General features: G+C 43.8%; 1 protein-coding gene across 2 annotated transcripts in view; it reads right to left on the bottom strand.

Moving 5' to 3' along the window:
- pcsk2 (proprotein convertase subtilisin/kexin type 2) overlaps positions 1–16,280 on the bottom strand; it is an 88,759-nt gene that overhangs the window by 37,682 nt on the left and 34,797 nt on the right. For both annotated transcript variants that reach the window (XM_090240338.1, XM_021611043.3), the window contains exons 6-8: positions 10,826–10,902; positions 7,112–7,200; positions 5,182–5,357 (exon numbers count right to left, since the gene is read on the bottom strand). In XM_090240338.1, coding sequence (XP_090096464.1) covers positions 5,182–5,357; positions 7,112–7,200; positions 10,826–10,902 — 342 coding nt within the window. The remainder of the gene's footprint in view (positions 1–5,181; positions 5,358–7,111; positions 7,201–10,825; positions 10,903–16,280) is intronic.

Genomic DNA, 16,280 nt, shown 5'->3' with positions numbered 1-16,280 from the left:
ACTGTTTAACGTGATTTTTTAATGAATACCATAGCGCTGTATCCCACACATACAATAATCTTCATGGTCAGTGGATCAGTGTATTTCAAACACAGATTACCTCGCAAAGATCCGGGAGGTTTTCCAATGCCTCGCAAAGATCGGCACCTATAGGTAGATGGGTTAAAAAAAGCAGACATTGAATATTCCTTTGAGAATGGTGAAGTTATTAATTAAACTTTGGATGTTGTATCAATACACCCAGTCACTACAAAGATGCAGGCGTCCTTCCTAACTCAGTTGCTGGAGAGGAAGGAAATCGTCAGGGATTCCACCATGAGGCCAATGGTTACTTTAAAACAGTTACAGAGTTTAATGGCTGTGATAGGAGAAAACTGAAAATGGAACAACAACATTGTAATTGCTCCACAATACTAACCTAATTGACAGAGTGAAGATAAGGAAGCGTGTACAGAATAAAAATATTCTAAAACATGCATCCTGTTTGCAAAAAGGCACTAAAGAAATACTGCATATGTGGCAGGGTCTACAGACAATCATGGGTTACATAGGGCAACCCAGCCCCATCGCGGACACTGACGTCTTGCTCCCAGACAAGCTAAACACATTCTGTGGGCTCTCATTCTCCGTGGCCGACATGACTACGATATTTAAGCGTGTTAACCCTCGCAAGGCTGCAGGCCCAGTCGGAATCTCTAGCCATGTTCTCGGAGCATGCGCAGACCAGCTGTCTGGAGTGTTTACAGACATACTCTACCTATCCCAGTCTGCTCTCCCCACTTGCTTCAAGATGTCCACCATAGTTCCTGTGGCCAAGAAAGCAAAGGTAACTGAACTAAATTACCATTTCCCTGTAGCACTCACTTCTGTCATCATGAAGTGCTTTGAAAGGCTAGTTAAGGATCATATCACCGCCACCTTACCTGACACCCTAGACCCATTTCAAATGACTTACCGCCCCAATAGATCCAAAGACGATGCAATCGTCATCGCATTGCACACTGCTCTCTCCCATCTGGACAAGAGGAATACCTATGTAAGAATGCTGTTCATTGACTATAGCTCAGCCTTAAACACCATGGTACCCTCCAAGCTAATCATTAAGCTTGGGGCCCTGGGTCTGAACCCTGCCCTGTGCAACTGGGTCCTGGACTTCCAGACGGGCCGCCCCCAGGTGGTGAAGGTAGGAAACAGCACCACTATGCTGATCCTCAACACAGGGGCCCCACAAGGGTGGTGCTCAGCCCCCCTGTACTCCCTGTTCACCCATGGGTGCGTGGCCACGCACGCTTCCAACTCAATCATCAAGTTTGCAGACGACAGAACAGTAGTAGGCCTGATTACCAACAATGACGAGACAACCCACAGGGAGGAGGTGAGGGCCCTGGCGGAGAGGTGCCAGGAAAATAACCTCTCCCTCAAAGTCAACAAAACAAAGGAGCTGATAATGGACTTGAGGAGACAGCAGAGGGAGCAAGCCCTTATCCACATCGACGGGACTGCATTGGAAAAGGTGAAAAGCTTCAAGTTCATCTGCGTACATATCACTGATAATCTGAAATTCTCCACAACACAGACAGTGTGGTGAAGAAGGCCAAACAGATGCACAATTAAGAGCATCCTGTTGGGCTGTATGAATGCCTGGTACGGCAACTACACCTTCCGCAGCCACAGGGCTCTCCAGAGGGTAATGCGGTCTGCCCAACGCATCAACGGGGGCACACTGTCTGCCCTCCAGGACACCTACAGCACCCAATGTCACAGGAAAGCCAAAAAGATCATCAAGGACATCGACCACCCGAGCCACGGCCTGTTCACCCCACTATCATCCAGAAGGCGAGGTCAGTACAGGTGCATCAAAGCTGGGACCGAGAGGCTGAAAAACAGCATCTCAAGGCCATCAGACTGTTAAATAGCCATCACTAGCCGGCTACCACCCGGTTACTCATCCTTGCACCATAGAGTCTGCTGACCTATGTACATAGACATGGAATCACTGGTCACTTTAATAATGGAACACCAGACACTTTAATAATGTTTACATACTGTTCTAAACATTTGATATGTACAGTATATGCTGTATTCTACTGTATTTTAGTCAATGCCAGGCCGACACTGCTCGTCCTAATATTTTTCAGTATATTTCTTAATTCCATTCTTTTACTTTTAGATTTGTGTGCATTGTTGTGAATTATTAGATACTACTGCACTGTTGGAGCTAGGAACACAAGCATTTCGCTACAACCACAATAACATCTGTTAAATATGTGTACTGTATGTGACCAAGAACATTTGATTTGATTTAATCTCATTGATCAACGTCTCAATCAAATATTATCCAATTATCCAGGTTTAAATTATGTGGTGTGCCCAGTCGGATGCTATTAGTTTTCTTGATTGCTTTCATTTTCTCCTCTCCTTACACGTATGGCCACTGAGCTCATAGGAGTGGATACAGAGAGGTAATGTGGTGGAAAAGCCACTGAGCTCATAGGAGTGGATACAGAGAGGTAATGTGGTGGAAAAGCCACTGAGCTTGACCCTCAGCATCAAAGCCAGGGTCAGTTCCATTTCCGGTTAATGCAATTGAATATGGAATCTGTCCATGGATGTAAAATTACAAATCTGATTGAGCCCTGTTGAACCCAATCCCAATCTAATCCGAATTAGCATACTGGTTGGTCATTTCAGTAAAGGGTTGAGAAAGGGGCTAAGAAAAGGGGACTAAGTGTTCCAATAGGGCATTCTCTGAACAAGGTATTGCATTGTATTATATTGTTCCAAACCATCTTATTTTTTCTCTCTCTCTCTATTATAGCGACTCTCTTCTCGACCATAACAATCAGATACGAAACAGATACACCATGTGAATTGAAAAGAGCAAACAACATATCCATATCATAAAACAGTTTTGGGATGACAAATGGGCTCTCACTGGGCACACTATGTCATTTCAACATGGATCATTGGGTAATATTTGGTTGAGACGTTTATCACAGAGATTACAGCCTAGAACTCACCCACTCAAAAAGACAGCCAAAGTTAGTTGAATTTCCAATGTGTATCACTATGCTTTCAGCCATCTGAATGCACAAACAAATTCCAGATATTTTGTTTATTTGTACAACAGATGAAAATGTTATCACTGTGCTTCATCTAATAGCAGAACCAAATGACCTGGATTGCAGTTGAGATTACACTAAAGGTACATGGTTCAAATGGCCAATGCCGTTCAAGATTCTGCACAGATTATTGCAGCAATTGTGGAGATCCAAAGACCTGTGACGATATTTGTATGCTATCCTGAACATGCACACTTTCTATGATTACATAAAAAGAAATGTATAGTTACAGTAACCACTGACTTAGTCCTCAAAAGAATAGGACTAAATCAAATGAAATCAAACTTTAAATTCCTTTTTAAATAAAGATTTAATTTAGTCCTACTCTTTAACTTGGATTTTTGGTTGAGATGGAGATGGAAATCTAATGATTAATTTGGAGACAAACTGGAATTAAAGCCAGGCTAATTATTGGCAGAGATGGAATTTTCCAAGCAGAAGATACAGATCCTTCAAATGTTTATATTTTGTTGCGTTGACAACGACGCACAATTCAACATCACTAAATAGTATCACATTTTAAATGTTAATCAGAGCTTGAAACCTTAGACCTATTGTATTGTCTATTTTTAGTTGAATTCTGGGTTGAATTGAAGTGATTGCTGTTGATGACTTTACAAATGCTAGAGGACTAAATAGCACATTTCATTTGCTCTGTTAAACCTACCCTTTGGAATGGCGAGTGGGGAGTGCTCAACAATCAGTCTCACGATAGTACATTGGTAATAGTCAGTAACAAATATCATAGCTAAGCAAGGTTGGGCTTGGTTAAAACCTTGAATGGGAGACCAAAGGGTAGATGTTGATAGATCCAGTAGGAGGTGCTGCCAAGCCTATAGTTTATTTTCTGAATGAGATATAATTTAGAAAATCTGGTTTCAGGGTACTAATTCAACAAATGTTGTAAAAGGTTTGTCTATGTTGACATTTGGTTACCATAATGACATAATCCTGTGGTTTAAATGTCATCCTCGGAACAACAGTTTACGGTGATTACCTTTTTCAAATCCAATGTACAGTATTTTCCACTTAGATTCCACATCACAATATGTTGACAAATGACGTTGAAACAATGTTGATTCAACCAGTTTGTGCCCAGTTGGGTGATATGAAACACTTAGTATCCCACTCCAGTTGAAGATTTAGCACGAGAGGTGTCTGCATCTCAAATCCCTTCGGTTTATTTGTGGAGGATCTAGGTTCACCAGAGTTACGTACGTGTCCCTCTCTCCACATCTATACCTCCCTTTCCATTTACATTGCAAAGTGCTGTTTGAAATACGGTGAGATCACCTATGTGCACGGCTTCTGTCTCCGGCGCTCCAACAAGCACTCTCATATCTCTAGCGCCGTCCTGGAACATTCCGTGTGATTTGTTTCCATTATCCACGTCAATTTGCAAAACGAAGCCGCCTCGCTCAAGATGCAAACTAAGTGACTCGTTTAGAGTGAAGTGATTGGACCAGGGTGGGGGTGACAAGTGTTCCCTAACTGTTGAAGAAAATTGAGGAAACATGCATGGCTGTTCAATGGAAAAAATGCTAATTGAATGATTCTCATCTTGGGTTGTTGTTTTACAATGTGCATCCTGCCTAACCTACGTAATGGTGTACATATTGTATATATATATATATATATATATATATATATATATATATATATATATATATATTAGAAGGCTGAGTGAAATACTGCTTGATTAGCCAGGCTTAGAACACATTTTGCACCTATTCAGTAATGCTGCTTGAGATCTGGTCAGAGCAGACCAGACTACCCCTCTGCATGTGGTATTATGATTAATCAAGCAGCTAATTGTCACTGGCACAGGCAGTATGCTAAATAACTGTGTGTTCCAGGGTGTCTCTGAAAGTGTCTAACAGCAAGGCTGTTCTTGTGTAAAGCTGTTCTTTTTCCAATTTTGTGACTCGAGTCTCATATACTGTGTGCCTATTCAAAGAACCCAGTTATCTGAGTAAGACAAGTACTCTACAACCCTGCTATCCACAGTTAGACCAGTGTTTTTGTGTTTGTGTGTGTGTGCATGTGCGTGTGTGAGTACCTTGTTGACTCCGTCAGCCATGGCCTGCAGAGTGAGCTCTCGGGGTCCGTCTACTGTCTTTCCGTCATCGGTGGGCCCCCAACTGGCACTGTAGATGTCAATGACCTGGGGCATGTGGCTGATGGACGATGCCTCGATGATGTCCGTCATGAAGGGTTGGTCTAGCATGCGGATACCTGGGGGGGGACAGTAGGCAGGTGTGGAGAGACAGAGAGTGTAAGGTACACACTATTACAATTCTAAGCCACTGTTGACTGAATATCCCCAGCTAGCACATTTGGTTCCTGTTTTTGGTTTCAAATTGGTTGTGGGAACAAGCCATACATACTGGTAAATCTGAATGTTTTTTAAACGTTCTGAGAATGTTTCTTTTTAGTTTGCAGGGAGGTTCTGAGAACGTTTATTATGGTTCCTTGAAAGTCTTCCTGGGAGGTTTTATTAGCACTCTGAGAATGGAAATTATAGGTTATTAACATTGAAATGAAATGTAAACATTTTTTTACTTTTAGGAAACGTAAAGGAAATACCAAGAAAATAATGTTTTTTTGTCAGGTTCCAAACATATGGTTCTCAGGAAGTTATGTGATAGCTGGGAATTTTCTTTATGGCTTGACTATAATAATTATAATAACTAACATAATGTCACGACTCCCGCCGACAGTTGGCTCCCCTGCCTGTTCTGGCGGCGCTCGGCGGTCGTCGTCACCGGCCTAATAGCCGGTGATAGATCCCTTTTCCTTTTCTGTTAGTTTAGTCTTATTAGTTGCACCTGTTCCTATTTATGTTTTCTTGATTGGCTCGCCTATTTAAGCTTGTGAAGCCCGCTCTTGTTTGTGCGTGATTATTTTGTGTTCACGGTTTGAGTTGGAGGTGTTATTGTGCTCCGGACCGTGTTACCCTGTGTTTTGGGTTGGTCAGTGTTTTTCGCCCGGTGTTTGGGCATGATCATTTTGTGCCGGAATAAATTGCCATTTGTCCTTCAACCCTCTGCTCTCTGCACCTGATTCTTACCTTCCACTCCTAGTCATCCGTGACACATAAATAGCATTCCTCTCTGTTTGAGCCAGATGTTTGAGTAGGTTAAGTAACCTCGCTGCATTAGCTAGCTAAGTAAGTGAAAGTGAAAAAAAATACAATGAAACATAGCTCTCTCTCTGTCTCTGTCTCTCTCTCTCTGCGGCTTCTCCTAATTAAAAAAAAAATAAATACATTTGTTCAAAAAAAGACCAACTATTGTCTTTCCCTCTCTTTGAGTCAACTACTCACCACATTGTATGCACTGCAGTGCTAGCTAGCTGTAGCTTATGCTTTCAGTACTAGTTTAATTATCTGATCCTTTGATTGAGTGGACAACATGTCAGTTCTGATAGGTTGGCGGACGTTCTCCGGAAGTCGACACTTGTTAAATCCACTTCAATCAGTATAGATGACGGTGAGGTGACAGGTTAAAGAAGGATTTTTAAGCCTATAGAAAATTGAGACATTGATTGTGTATGTGTGCCATTCAGAAGGTGGTATGGTAGTAGGTGCAAGGTTTGACACAACTGTGGGAAGCATTGAAGTCAACAGGGGCCAGCATCCCTGTGCAACGTTTTCGACACCTTGTAGAGTCCATGCCCCGATGAATTGAGGCTGTTCTGAGAGCAAAAGGGGAAGGTGCAACTCAATATTAGGAAGGTGTTCCTAATGTTTGGTATCCTCCGTGTAGATAATCTTTGATCACTGTCACCAGCTATCACTAGCTACAAGGGCTGAAAAAATGGCTATGTAGCCAACTTGATTCTTCTTACATCTACTACTAAAGTTAAAAAGCATTGGATAGGTTATTATGACTGCCACTTTTACAAGTTTTCAAAGATGACTGTGATCACTAGTACTTTTACATCCAAGCCAGCTGTTATTTACCACAGTATTAGAGTAGTCTACATACCTGCCACCTTAGAGTTGTAGGCCACTCCTACTCCGCAGATGTTGTTGTTGGCTGCTGCAGACACCTCACCAGCACACCTTGTTCCATGACTACACACAGAAACACACAGATAGATTGGGGAATGGGCTAAGGTTGGAAAACATATTGGGTATCGATGTATTAGGTCAATGTACCAGGTCTTTAACCACCTATTGTAGACTTTGTGACTTCTGTGTAAACCTATTATGCCTATCCGGAATAGGATTACCGGTTGGAAGACACAAATTACCGGTTGGGGCACAAATCAATAAGAATTAGAATGAGGAATCAGCCCATTGCGCCACCTGGATAATATTAGCTTCAACAATTCCTACCACATTCATTCGAAAGAAGATTAAGAAATTGGTAGAATCTCCGATTTGCATGGTTGGTTGAGGTGTGAAATTGCGTTGTGTGTGTGTGCACATGCCTATGTGCCTGTGTGTTTGTGTGTGTGGGGGCTTCCCACAGGGTAGCTGCAGTGAGCCCTCTCGGCTTTCCCAGCATGCTTTGCCACAGAAAGTCTGCTATTTATAAACAAACAGCTAATTAGCCACAGAGTCCTGCACTGCACTAATTCAGCAGCGGCGACGCTACACCACACACGCACGCACGCACACACACACACACACACACACACACACACACACACACACACACGCACGCACGCACACACACACACACACACACACACACACACACACACACACACACACTCACTCACTCACACTCACACTCACACACACACACACACACACACACACACACACACACACACACACACACGCACACACATGTGGTAGAGAATGGAGAGCAGTGAGGGTAGATGGTGTTCTCTATGTTTAATCGTCTAGTCCTTGAGGTGCCCTCGGCAGCAGTGGGTCATGAAGTCTGAGTTGGCGATGGGAGAAAGATACAACGCTATCGGACATAAGGTCGCCCCTGTGAGCACTGCAGACAGGAGCGAGTGGACAAATGCCAATCTAGCCACCGTATCTCTGTGTATCTCTCATACCTGTAGAAGATCTCACAGAGTGCATTGTCTAGGTAGATTTACATCACCGGAATGTAAAGCAAGGTAGGCAACTCATCCAAATAAAGAGTACATTTAAACTGTGTCTAAATACTATACAGATGACAAGCTATCAAACTAAATGAATCCATAATTTATCAGCCAATCTTCACTTCCACTCATACAGATATGCAGGAATAAATTGCAACACACAATGTCTTCTAACTCACAGTACCTACCTTCCATGATATATCTCCTTAATAACTAGTCTGGGCGGTATATGTTGTGGACTGCAGTAATGCAGCAGCTATAAGGGCCCAAAGATATTAATGACTAGAGCTACGTGGAGAGATTCTTTTATATACATTTTTTATTTCACCTTTATCTAACCAGGTAGGCCAGTTGAGCACAAGTTCTAATTAACAACTGCGACCTGGCCAAGATAAAGCAAAGCAGTGCGACAAAAACAGCAACACAGTTACACATGGGATAAACAAACGTACAATCAATAACACAATAGAAATATATGTATAGAGTGTGTGCAAATGAAGTAAGGAGGTAAGGCAATAAATAGGCCAATAGTGGCAAATAATTCATTACAATTTATTACAAATTACACTGGAGTGATAGATGTGCAGATGAGGATGAGCAAGTAGAAATACTGTTGTGCAAAAGAGCAGAAAAACATGGTGACCAGTGAGCTGAGATACGGCGGAGCTATACCTAGCAAAGAATTATAGATGACCTGGAGCCAGTGGGTTTGGCGACGAATATGTAGCGAGGACCAGCCAACGAGAGCATACAGGTCGCAGTGTTGGTAGTATATGGGGCTTTGGTGACAAAACGGATGGCACTGTGATAGACTGCATCCAATTTGCTGAGTAGAGTGTTGTGGAGGCTATTTTGTAAATGACATCGCCGAAGTCAAGGATCAGTAGGATAGCCAGTTTTACGAAGGTAAGTTTGGCAGCATGAGTAAAGGAGGTTTTGTTGCGAAATAGGTTAGCCGATTCCAGATGTAATTTTGGATTGGAGATGTTTAATATGAGTCTGGAAGGAGAGTTTACAGTCTAACCAGACACCTAGGTATTTGTAGTTGTCCACATATTCTAAGTCAGAACCGTCCAGAGTAGTGATGCTAGTCGGGCGGGCGGGCGCAGGCAGCGATCGGTTGAAGAGCATGCATTTAATTTTACTAGCATTTAAGAGCAGTTGGAGGCCAAGGAAGGAGTGTTGTATGGCGCTGAATCTCGCTTGGAGGTTTGTTAACACAGTGTCCAAAGAAGGGCCAGATGTATACAGAATGGCGGCATCTGCGTAGAGGTGGATCAAAGAATCACCCCGCAGCGAGAGCGACATCATTGATATATACAGAGAAAAGAGTCAGCCCGAGAATTGAACCCTGTTGCACCCCCATAGAGACTGCCAGAGGTCCGGACAACAGGCCCTCCGATTTGACAGACTGAACTCTATCTGAGAAGTAGTTAGTGAACCAGGCGAGGCAGTCTTTGGAGAAACCAAGGCTGTTGAGTCTGCCGATAAGAATACGGTGATTGACAGAGTCGAAAGCCTTGGCCAGGTCGATGAAGTCTGCTCCACAGTACTGTCTTTTATCGATGGCGGTTATGATATCGTTTAGGACCTTGAGTGTGGCTGAGGTGCACCCGTGACCTGCTCGGAAACCAGATTGCATAGCGGAGAAGGTACGGTGGGATTCGAAATGGCAGGATGGATATAGATCTATAACAGTTTGGGTCTAGAGTGTCTCCCCCTTTGAAGAGGGGGATAACCGCGGCCCCTTTCCAATTTTTAGGAATCTCAGACGATACAAAAAAAGAGGTTGAACAGACTAGTAATAGGGGTTGCAACAATGGCGGCAGATACATTTAGGAAGAGAAGGTCCAGATTGTCTAGCCCAGCTGATTTGTAGGGATCCGGATTTTGCAGCTCTTTCAGAACATCAGATGTCTGGATTTGGGTGAAGGAGAAGCTGGGGGCGCTTGGGCCAGTTGTTGCGTGGGGTGCAGAGCTGTTGGCCGGGGTTGGGGTAGCCAGGTGGAAAGCATGGCCAGCAGTAGAGAAATGCTTATTGAAATTCTTGATTATCATGAATTTATCAGTGGTGACAGTGCTTCCGGGTCTCAGTGCAGTGGGCAGCTAGGAGGAGGTACTCTTATTCTCCATGGACTTTACAGTGTCCCAAAACCTTTTGGAATTAGTGCTGCAGGATGCAAATTTATGTTTGAAAAAGCTAGCCTTTGCTTTCCTAACTGACTGTGTGTATTGGTTCCTGACTTTCCTGAAAAGTTGCATATCGCATATCAAACTCACTCCTCAAACTCACTCCTCTGCAAACACACATTCATGCATGCCCACACACGTATACACACGTACACACACACACACACACACACACACACACACACACACACACACACACACACACACACACACACACACACACACACAATTGAATACACTGACAGGTTGCATACACATGCCCACACAAGTATACACATTCACACACATTTAATTGAATACACTAACAGGTAGCGCACACACACACAAACACACACACACACAAACACACACACAAATGGAAAAACAGTAAGAAAACTATAACTGTGTGATGAATTCTTATGGGGCAGATTACTTTAGAGGGGTGAGGGGCAGCTGGTTTTTACCTGTTAAACCAGTCGTCAGTGTAGCGGGGGTATGGGTATGGGTCATTGCTGCTGAAGTCATAGCTGGCCTCGGCGTTCTGAAAAGACCGAACACAAGCAGTTTAATCAGACAGGCTACAAGACACAACAGGAAGAGAGAGTGAGAGAAACAAGAAGGTAACAGTAACACAAAACTACAGAGCATCCAATAGAGGTGCAGTGACCTTCTCAAATCTAGTCTTGTCTTGTCCAGTCCCAACCTAGACCGCTGTGATGTGTCGCTTTACTAACGACTCAACTGATGTTCTTGTTGTTGCAGCCTCTGTATATTGGGTGTGGTTCACTGTGTTGTGACGTTTCAGATTATTCTATTCATTTTCCTCTCAGTTACGCAACATGTGTGAGTAAAACACTTTTCTGGACAACACTGAGTCCAATTGTTCTTAACCTGGCAGAATAATTAAAAGGTCGATTGCTTCGAGAATTTTCTTGTAGAATGTCCTCACGCAAAAACATGCTATAATGAAGACCTTTCAGTCTGATGGAAGCATGTCACGTGGAACAGATTAATATGAAGAAAATATCCAAAACACTCACTCGCACAAACACACACACACACACAGTACTAATATGATGGTAATGCATGGTCACAGCAGGGAACAGCGGCTGAGACACTGACACACCAATTATTCCCGCCATTTAATTCCACGTGGCCAAAAGTAATAGAAGCGGAATTAACAGCGGAAAAGCAGGAGAAAACAGATGCATTAGAAGCACATCTGTCGGAGAGTCATCAATCCATGCTGCGTAATCAGCAAATGGCCTGCCCTGCAGCCACACTCACTCACATAGGCACGCACACACAAACAAATCTACAAATCCACCAACCATTACAGGAATCTCAATCTCTGATTTATTCTCTCTCTCTCTCTCTCTCCCCCTCTCTATCTCCCTCTCTCTCTCTCTCTCTCTCTCTCTCTCCCTCTCTCTCTCTCGCTCTCTCTATACACCCCTCCCTCTTTTCTGTAACACTTGCTTCCCTTTGAGATTGTCATTTCAGAAGCCATCTGGAAAGGATGTCTCTCTCAAACTTTGTTGTCTGGAAGTCACTCTGTTTTTCATTTTCCTCTTCCTATTTTTCCACTTTTCTCAACCCAAAACAGTCAACTAGTCACCTTCAAGTCTCTTGCCACTGGGCAACAACTGGTTGAATCGATGTTGTTTTCACGTCATTTTCTTCAACAACAAAATGTAAGCTGATCAAAATCAAATAGACAAATGTGTCACGTGCCCCGAATACAACTGGTGTCGACTTTACCATGAAATGCTTGCTTATGAGCTCATAGTCTTGTGAGTGTGCATAGAGTCAGTGCAAGATATTGTCAATGCAGATAGTCCGTGTAACCATTTAATGAACTATTTAGCAGTCTTATGGCTTGGGGTAGAAGCTGTTTCGGAAACCTGTTAGTCTGAGATCTGATGCTTTGGCGGACGGCAGCAGATTTAACTGTCTAGGCTTGGGTGGCTGAATTCTTTGGCAATTCTTCGGGCCTGCCTCTGACACCGCGTGATAGAGGTCCTGGATGGCAGGGAGCTCGGCCCCAGTGATGCCCTGGGTAACGCTTTGAGGTCGAAGGCAGTGCATTTGCCATACCAATCAGTGATGCATCCAGTCAAGATTCTCATCATGGTGCAGCTGTAGAACCTTCTGAGGATCCACGGGCCAATTTCAGCCTCCTGAGTGGGAAGAGGTGCTGCTCTTTACAACAGTGCGGGTGTGTGTGGACCATGTTAAGTCCGTAGTGATGTGGACGCCAAGGAACTTGAAGCTCTTGGCCTGTTCCACTACAGCCCCATCGATGTGGATGGGGGCGTTCTCTCCCCTCTTTCTCCTGTAGTCCACGATCAGCTCCTTGGTCTTACTGACGTTGAGGTTGTTGTCATGGCACCACATTGCCAAGTCTTTGACCTCCACCCTGTAGGCAAGGGGTTCCCAATTTTTTTTAGTCCACGACCCCATTTTGATATCTCAAAATTATAGCGACCCCAACCATGTGAAAACCATTATGTAATTAACAACCAATGTTTACTTTTTTAATGTGGGGCTATGACGGTCAATTTCAAATGTGTCTGACATAATGTCTCTGTCGCGTTCAAAACAACTGGAAACTGGGAACTCATAAATCTCTAACTTCCGACTTCAGTGCATTCAAGACAACTGGAACTTGGGGAGAAAAAAAATTCGCTTTGAACAGTCATCCAACTCCAAGTCGGGAACTCGGGCCTCTTTCCAAAGCTCAGACTTTCTGACCTGAAGATCACTGATGTCATGATTTGACCTAGTGTTTTTCTGAGTTTCCAGTTGTCTTGAAAGCATCATTATCTCACCACCACTAATGAGATGGGTGTGCTTGATGCATGTCACGTCAGAGCTTCTCAAAGTCAGGGGCTGTGATCAACAGTGTGCATCTCATCTCTGCTGTCACATCCAACCTGGTTTGATATTTGGTTTTAATGCAGACAAGAGCAGTGCTGATTCCAGCTTCACACAGATATGAGCTGGTGAAGGATACAATACGTTTTAATGTTCTGAGGGAGATGGCAGGGTATTATTCACTTCGAGTCAGGAACCAAAACAGCTCGAAAGGCTCCACTTAACTTGACAGATCGAAAGGCCCCACCGCACCCCTGAAAGTGGCCTACCCTCCCCACCTGGGGCCCGCCCGTCAGGAAGACCAGGATCCAGTTGCAGAGAGAGGTGTTCAGTCCCAGGGTCCCTAGCTTGGTGGTGAGCTTAGAGGGGACTACGGTGTTGAACGCTGAGCTGTAGTCTATGAACACCATTCTCACGTAGTTATTTCCCCTATTGTCCAGGTGGGAGAGGGCAGTGTGATGCGCAATTGCGATGGTGTCATTTTTAGATCTGTGGGGACGGTATCCAAATTGGAGTGAGTCCAGGGTGTCTAGGAGGGTGGTGTTGATGTGTTTCTTGACCAGCCTTTTAAAGCACTTCTTAATTACAGATGTGCGTGCTACAGGGCTATAGTAATTTAGGCAGGTTACCTTACCTTGGAGTTCTTGGGAACAGAGACAATTGTGGTCAGCTTGAAACATGTTGGGATTACAGACTAGGACAAGGAGAGATTGATGATGTTGAATCAACATGGAAAACTGAGTCATCAATGTTAGGGAATTTCATATATTTTTCATCCAACTTTTAACCTAAATCCATGGTAACATTTTTTGTTGATTTCCCAATGAATTCACATTAGGTGACAACTCAACCAAATCAAAACTAAATGTTGAAATTATGTCTGTGCCCAGTGGGTTGTCACTGTGTTTCCCCTGTTTTTATGTTAGACAGTCTCTCTCTCTCTCTAACTCTCCACTGCTGTCTCTCTCATCTTCCTCTCTCCTTCAGCTCAGTCACATTCAAAATCCCCTGTAGTTCTAATCACCATTCCCCGTCATTTCTCTATTTGTAGCTTGTCTGTCTGAATGGCATTTATGACTCGTGGAGTTTTTACAGAGCAGTGTGCTCGGTCACCAGAGACACGAGGGAGATGGCGGTGAAAGTGTGGTGGTGATCATTAGAAGTATAGAGCTAAACCCATCAGATTTTACCGGGTGGACTGGCCAGGTCAGACCTTAGCAAGATACCAGCTGACATTTCCCAGCGAGGATATAGGGATGACTCAGTGAGGGACAAAGAGATGCCAAAACACTGCACCCTGCTGCTCTGCTCTGCTGCTCTGCTGTATCAGCCGAGTGAAGCAGGAAACCAGGTAGTAACAAGGTGAAGAGAATGACTTCCAGCACCGTGGCTGTAGTGTGAGTAAGATTGTCTGGAGGGGTTGATACCTCGGTATCAGTGGAGGCTGGTGGGAGGCACTATAGGAGGACGGTCTCATTGTAATAGCTGGAATGGAATAAATGGAAACGTTTGGTTTCCATATGTTTGATGTGTTTGATACCGTTCCATTATTTCCATCCCCGCCATTACAATGAGCCTGTCCTCCTATAGCTTCCTTCCATCAGCCTCCTCTGCTCTGTATACAGAGAGGGTTGAGGCTGAAGGTTGGTGTTAGGACAAAAAGTTACTGGTGTTAATTTATTTGTCACATGCGCCGAATACAACAAATCAAATCAAATCAAATCAAATCAAATTTTATTTGTCACATACACATGGTTAGCAGATGTTAATGCGAGTGTAGCGAAATGCTTGTGCTTCTAGTTCCGACAATGCAGTAATAACCAACAAGTAATCTAACTAACAATTCCAAAACTACTGTCTTGTACACAGTGTAAGGGGATAAAGAATATGTACATAAGGATATATGAATGAGTGATGGTACAGAGCAGCATAGGCAAGATACAGTAGATGGTATCGAGTACAGTATGTACAAATGAGATGAGTATGTAAACAAAGTGGCATAGTGGCACAAGTGTAGACCTTACCGTGAATTGCTTACTTACAAGCCCTTAACCAACAGTGCAGTTCAAGAAGAGTTAAGAAAATATTTACCAAGTAGACTAAAGTTAAAAAAATAAAAATTAAAGTAACACAATAAGAATAACAATAACGAGGCTATATACAAGGGGCACCGGTACAGAGTCAGTGTGCGGGGGTACAGGTTAGTTGAGGTAATTTGTACATGTAGGTAGGGGTGAAGTGACTATGCATAGATAATAAACAGCAAGTAGCAGCAGTGTACAAAAGGGAGGGGTGGTGGTCGATTTTATTAATTGTTCAGCAGTCTTATGGTTTGGGGGTAGAAGCTGTTGGTCCTAGACTTGGTGCTCCAGTACCGATTGCCATGCGGTAGCAGAGAAAACAGTCTATAACTTGGGTGACTGGAGTCTCTGTCAATTTTATGGGCTTTCCTCTGACACCGCCTATTATATAGGTCCTGGATGGCAGGAAGCTTGGCCTCATTGATGTACAGGGCCATTCACACTACCCTCTGTAGCGCCTTACAGTCAGATGCCGAGCAGTTGCCATACCAGGCGGTGATGCAACCGGTCAGGATGCTCTCGATGGTGCAGCTGTAGAACCTTTTGAGGATCTGGGAACCAATTTCAGTCTCCTTAGGGGGAAAAGGTTTTGCCGTGCCCTCTTCATGACTGTCTTGGCATGTTTGGATCATGATAGTTCATTGGTGATGTGGACACCATAGAACTTGAAACTCTCGACCTGCCCCACTACAGCCCAGTCAATGTTAATGGGGGCCTGTTCGGCCTGCCTTTTCCTGTTGTCCACGATCTTCTCCTTTGTCTTGCTCACATTGAGGGAGAGGTTGTTGTCCTGGCACCACACTGCCAGTTCTCTGACCTCCTCCCTATAGTCCATCTCATCGTTGTCGGTGATCAGGCCTACCACTGTTGTGTCGTCAGCAAACTTAATGGTGGTGTTGGAGTCATGTTTGGCCACACAGTCATGGGTGAACAGGGAGTACAGGAGGGGACTAAGTACACA

Source organism: Oncorhynchus mykiss, chromosome 1 (assembly GCF_057628025.1).
Source record: "Oncorhynchus mykiss isolate SJ-2025 chromosome 1, ASM5762802v1, whole genome shotgun sequence".
Lineage (NCBI taxonomy): Eukaryota > Metazoa > Chordata > Actinopteri > Salmoniformes > Salmonidae > Oncorhynchus > Oncorhynchus mykiss.
This window is presented reverse-complemented; position numbering and strand designations above follow the sequence as displayed.